This window comes from Phaethon lepturus, unplaced genomic scaffold, assembly GCF_000687285.1.
Source record: "Phaethon lepturus isolate BGI_N335 unplaced genomic scaffold, ASM68728v1 scaffold23426, whole genome shotgun sequence".
NCBI lineage: Eukaryota > Metazoa > Chordata > Aves > Phaethontiformes > Phaethontidae > Phaethon > Phaethon lepturus.
In genome coordinates this window covers 9,329-15,155 of record NW_010546010.1, presented here as the reverse complement: position 1 = coordinate 15,155, position 5,827 = coordinate 9,329, and the positions used below count along the sequence as shown (strand labels likewise).

Genomic DNA, 5,827 nt, shown 5'->3' with positions numbered 1-5,827 from the left:
CCCACTGCTAATGCGTGAGCTTGTCCCATGGGGCGAACAACCGCAGGCATGGGGGATTCGGGATGCTCCACGTGCCCAGGAGATCTCCCCCCTGCCCAGGGCCTTCGCTCCTATCCCTCTCCATGAGTTTTTCCTCCCTGCTTCCTCGGCAGCACCCTCCACCGTCCCCATCATGCACCAGGTGAGTGCCACCATGAGGAGCATCACGCTCTCCTGGCCTCAGCCCGAGCAGCCCAACGGCATCATCCTGGACTATGAGATCCGCTACTATGAGAAGGTGAGCCGCATCTGCACGCCTGATGTCAGCAGCACCGTGGGCTCCAGGCCGGCAGCGGTGAGCTTGGGTGGAAACCTTGCGACGGAGGGTGGGATGGGGCATGTGGAGCTTCGTATGGAGGCTGCTCAGGTCCTGAGCTCACTGGGAGAGGGCGAACATCATCAAGCTTGGAGTCAGGCTCTTTGCTGGGAAGGGTCCGGGCGGTGGGTCAGGCCATGGGATGGGCACCTGGTCGCCCACGCTGGCTCTGGAGGGTGGGAGCGATGTGCAGCCAGAGGATGGGAAGCGATGTTGTGGCTGCAGGTGCTAATTCCTCCCCCATGGGCAGCGTTTTCTCCAGCACATCAGTGCCCGTTGCTGCCTTGGCTTTGGTATCTGCTAGGGTGAGCAGGGACCCGGGGCGGGGGGACGATGTCAGGAGGAAAGGAGGGGGACGGCGAGGACTGGGGAAGGTTATCAGGGTTGTCCCTGTCCCGAGTCACTGCCTCCTGCCAGGTCTTTTTTGCTGGCAGCCGTCCTTCCCCACGGGGGACACGCTCTCGACCCTTGCGGCGAACCGTGCCGAGCCCAAGCTGTTCCATCCCTCCCGCCTCTTGCCAGTTTTAATGAATTCCTCTAAATGTGAATAATTAGATGATCTCACCAGTCCCTTTATGGCAAATCACCGGGGAACGCAGCAAAAAATGAGATTTGAGACGCATGAGGTTTCCACCAAGGCACAAGGAGCCCTGCCAGCAGAGCGGGGACCGTAGGGGCTGGGGCTCTCAGCAGAGGCAAGTTGCCCTTGAACCTGCTCGAGCAGGGTCTCGTAGGGCACATTGTGGTACTTCCATAGCTGCAGGACGTTTCTGAAATGTGCAGGGACATCAATGGTTTGAAGAGGAGGAATTCGCTGCTCCCGAGCATTTTTGCTCCAGATGCTCTTACTCGTTCCCCCGGCTGCTCCCCGCTCTTCGCTGTGGTGGGACCGGGGGGGCTGCCTGTGGGGCACATGCTGCGGGGACCTCCTTGGCTCCTCAGAGGCCAGGCAGACCTTGCAGGTCCTGTTCCTGCAGGATCCTCCATGTCAGGGATCGAGGGCCACCGGGTCTGAGCCACCTCGCCCAGACTCCAGCGCTTGTCCTCCTGGAGCAGAACCGGGGCCACCGCTTTATCCCCTTGCAGATAAACCTCACCCCTGCCATTGACTCGGGCTGCAGGGCACGTCGTCCCCACCACTGTCCCCCGTCCCCATTGACCATCTCTCTTGGCTGTGCCCGCAGGACCACAACGAGTACAACTCCTCCATGGCCCGCAGCCAGACCAACACGGCCAGGATCGAGGGGCTGCGACCCGGCATGGTGTACGTGGTGCAGGTCCGAGCCCGCACCGTGGCCGGCTACGGCAAGTACAGCGGCAAGATGTGCTTCCAGACGCTGACGGACGGTGAGTCCGGGGAGCGAGGGGACAGGGAGACAAAGGGGGTGGTTGTCTTTCCGGCGACAGCTTTGGCCTTTAATTGGATTAAACGAACTTGTCTCTGCAACCCTCCCTCCCGGCGGGCAGCGTGGCAAAAGCCAGGTAATTTACAGCGATGTCTTATTAATTGCCAGCTGGAGGAGTAATCCGCTTTAAACCTCTGAGCTCTGTTTTCTCCCCCGCTATTTAGCTGCAGTTTTGTCTTTCCTGCCTCTGATCGCGGTGGCAGAGCCCCCCTGCCACCGGCTGCAAGGCCAGCACGGTTGGGGTGTGGGGAGGAGTGGCGGGATGGACACCCCGGGAGGATGGGATGCCTGGCATGTTCTCCAGGGATGCTCTCCTGGGGAGCTCAGAGCTGCCTCTGAGCCATCAGGGCAAAGCTGGCAGGGTCAGACCCATCTCTCAACGCTGATTCTCCACCCTGAGGTGCTGTGTCGAAGGGAAAGGGCCCGCTCACGACCTTCACGCCTTCTTCTGGCCTCCTCACCAGAGTCGTGCTGTTATTCCTCTGGCCCCAGCCCTTCCCTGCACCTAAAAACCCCAGATCCCTTCAGAGACTAATAACTCATGGGAGGGTTCTTCATTAATCCCAGCTTTGGGACAAATCCAGAAGTCGGTGAGTGAAGCGAGGCTTCTTTTGTGGTCCTGCTACCCCGCCAGACGCTGGGGGAGCTGAAGTCCCTGCAAGGAGCCCCTTTGCCAGCATGGTTCCTGCCCAGCTTAGGTGACACCCATGGGTCCCAGCCCTGCTGGCTCTCTTTCCTAAAACTTTCTTTCTTTCCTAAAACTGGGTCACCCCGTGCTTGCACTCGTGTCGAGCGCCAGCCGGAGTGGGAAAGGAAAACCACGCAGGGTGACCAAAGGGAAGGAAATGGTAATAAACCCCCGCAATGCCTCGAATATTCAGGATTAGAGAAGCGAGAAGAAAAATCCTGCCTCAAATAAGCAATTAATTGAAATTTAATAAGAATGGATAGTGTAGATTATTAAACAATAATTGATTGTTAGATGAGAACTTCTCAGGATTTAAGCAGCATGCAAGAGATAAATCTAGTTGCTAGTAATTAACTGCGGAGTAGAAAAATACAGATAAAAGAGTGCTAAAGGCCTTCTTTTAGAGTGAATTTTATTTTAACCCTCGCTTGTGGCTGCAGGCACAGCCTGGCATACGTTGCGGGGGATGGTTGGAGAGGGGGATGTTTCTGGAGGGCTGCAGAAGCCCCCAGGAGCGTGGGGTCTGCCGAATACTGCCCACCGCGGGTATCCACACCGCTAACGGGGCAGGGCAGGAGAAGGGGAGAATGGGGGGAGACGCACGGAGGTTGCAAGTGGCTTTCTTGGGGTCCCTCCAGGCATGTCCAGTCCTCCCTGTGCCACCTTGGCTTTCACCCCAGCCTGCTGCTGACGGACGTGGGGGTGGCTGAGGGGACACAGGGGGCTTGAGGGATGCTCGGTGAGGAAGGGATGCTGTGGCTCTGCAAAGGGAGTTGGCTCATGCCATTTGTCAAGATGTAAAAACCTACAAGCAGACCTGCAGCGAAGGCGCTCAGGTTCTCCCGGGCCTGCCTCTCGACGTTAACATGGTGGACTCTCCGGTGTCTGATACAGGTGAGGTCCTGGCACAGCCTTCCCCAGCTGGTTTGGTTATTAATGGGGTCTCTTCTCTCCCTCCTTTCCTGGAATGTGTAGGAACTTTGTGTTTGTGAGACCCCATGTTAAATTTGGTCAAAACAACCAACAGGTTTAAATTTATTGAGGGAAGAGGCATGGCCAAAGCCACCTTGTGAACCTCGTCTCTTTGGGAAACTGGGCCCATGCACATTGATTTGAACTTGATTCCCAAGACCTTCTCTTCCATATTTTTAACCCGAAGTACGTGTGAGCCCAATGCGACGATTCTTCCCTGTGCAACGCAGCACCAGCTCATCACCTGCCTCAACCAGCGTTCCCTCCTGGATCCCCCTTGTCCCAGCACCTTCCCATGGGAGCAGCACCCACGGAGTCAGAGGGGGTTTTGGGAGACCCCTTCCCAGGAGGCTGCTCTTACTCCATGGGCGTGCAGGGGAGAATTCACCCTGTCCCTCTTCTCTTGCAGATGACTACAAGTCGGAGCTGAGAGAGCAGCTGCCTTTGATTGCGGGGTCCGCGGCGGCCGGGGTGGTCTTCATCGTCTCACTGGTGGCCATTTCCATCGTCTGCAGCAGGTGAGTCTTCGAGGGATGCTGTCTCCCTGGAAGGTGGAGGTGATGAGGCGCAGCTGGGAGAGATTTAGGGTAGAAAGGGAGGGACAGGTGAAGCCAGACAGCGGGACGGGGCGCCGACCGGCCGCCGCTGGCAGAGCATTGCTGGCAAGGGAGCGGTTTGGGGCTGTCGGCAGCTGCTGGCTCCTCAAGCCCTTCTGATTTCTCCCCTCTTCTCCCAGGAAGCGCGCCTACAGCAAGGAGGCGGTGTACAGCGATAAATTACAGCACTACAGCACCGGGCGAGGTGAGCAGGGGAAAGCGGGCAGGGGGAACCTCGTAATCCTGCACCCGGCACCTGCCCCGCTCCTCCGCCTTTGGATGTGCACACTGGGGGGTGAAAGCCCCATGGGGCAGACAGAGAGGGCCATGGGGTGCCAGCAGAGATGTCCACAGCCGTGTGTCGGGGTGCCTGGGGACATTTTGCAGTGGTGCAGCATCGTGGGTGGGAAAAGAAGAGCAACAGGGAGGGGGGGATTTGGGGGATGGGGATGGATTTGGGGCAGAGGGGGGATGTAGTGGGCCAGGGGATGGGGAGAGGATGCTGTGAAGACTCCCAAAGGAGGAAGGGAAGGAGAGAAGCAGTATGTGGAGCGGGGATGAACTCCCGATCTCCTGCCACCCGCGCTGCCCGGGGCAGGGTCAGTACTAGGCTGCTCTTACCGCTAAAGGGACTCTGGATTTTGGGAGCGTGGCTGGAGAATGGGGGCTGGTGTCCTGGCCACACGGCTGATGCTTGCCCTGCACCCTGCTCTGGGAGAGATGTGTGGCCAGTGACTGGGAACGTTTAATTGGCTTTGGGCCGCTGATCCCCTTGGCAAACAACTAGGAGAGCCTGAACTTGAAGGGCCTTTTCCTAAGATGCCTTTGCGGTTGGTGGAGCTGTGCACCAGAACAAATTCGAGGTGTCTGTTGCGTATGATGTGTGCTCAGGTGCTCCTCCAGCTCCTGGCAAAGCAGCCGGTGGGCCGTTGTGATTGCTGGAAACGATAATAAAGCAGCAAAGTAGCAGCTCCAGGGGGTGAAGCGTTGCCAGCAGGTGCCCGCAGGCTCCGTGCCCCGTCCCCACGGGATGTAAATCCCATTTACACTCTCTTAGAGATGCCTCCCAGGTGCATTTTGCTGCCTTGTGGGAAGAAATCGCCCCTGGGTCCTGGGCACCCACTCGGGGAAAAAGGATGGCGGTGGAAAGCAGGGATGGGTGAAGGGTGGCTGGGAAGGGGGGAGCAGGATGGGTCTCTTCTGACCTTCTCCGCTTCAGACCAAACCCTCCAATGTGACGGTGGGGCTGCAAGGGGCCGTAAAACTCCCAGCAAGCCATAAGCTGTTTTCCAGACATCACCGGGTGATACTTAAATAGGATGGACCCATGCTATTCCTCCCTGTTTTCTTTGCCCTTTCTGCACCCTGTGCAGTGGGGGAAGATTTTATTTGATGCCTGATGGTTAGATCAGTGTCAGGCTGCAGGTGGGCTTATTTTTCCCATTTTCCCCCTGCTTCGAAACATTCCCCACCCCGCGTGCATCCCTCGCCCCAAGCACCCAAAACCCAGCGTGTTCAAACCAGGCAGGAAAGCAATGAAGCGGGTGCCTGCATTTCGTTTGTAAAGCTGGGCGATGTGAGGGTCGGTGCCCGAAAGCCGGGGGGTGCTGGGGCTCCCGGACGTGCAGCAAAACCCTTTCAAGGTTAGCGAGCCTCCAGGCGCTCGGTTATTGCAGACGCTGGAGCAAAAACAGGTGGGAAATTTGTGGCGAGCGACTAATGGCGTAACGAGTGCGTCCGCCGGAACAAATCGCCCACGTGTTTAAGTGGCACGGCAATTACAGCCTCCCCGGCGCAGCTCTGCCGTCCC

General features: G+C 58.0%; 1 protein-coding gene across 1 annotated transcript in view; it reads left to right on the top strand.

Moving 5' to 3' along the window:
• LOC104622403 (ephrin type-B receptor 1-like) overlaps window positions 1–5,827 on the top strand; it is a gene marked incomplete at its 5' end in the record, with an annotated part of 22,749 nt that overhangs the window by 8,156 nt on the left and 8,766 nt on the right. Inside the window, 4 exon segments of the mRNA XM_010289167.1 lie at window positions 153–334; window positions 1,540–1,702; window positions 3,831–3,939; window positions 4,158–4,222. Of these exon segments, the coding sequence (XP_010287469.1) occupies window positions 153–334; window positions 1,540–1,702; window positions 3,831–3,939; window positions 4,158–4,222 (519 nt within the window).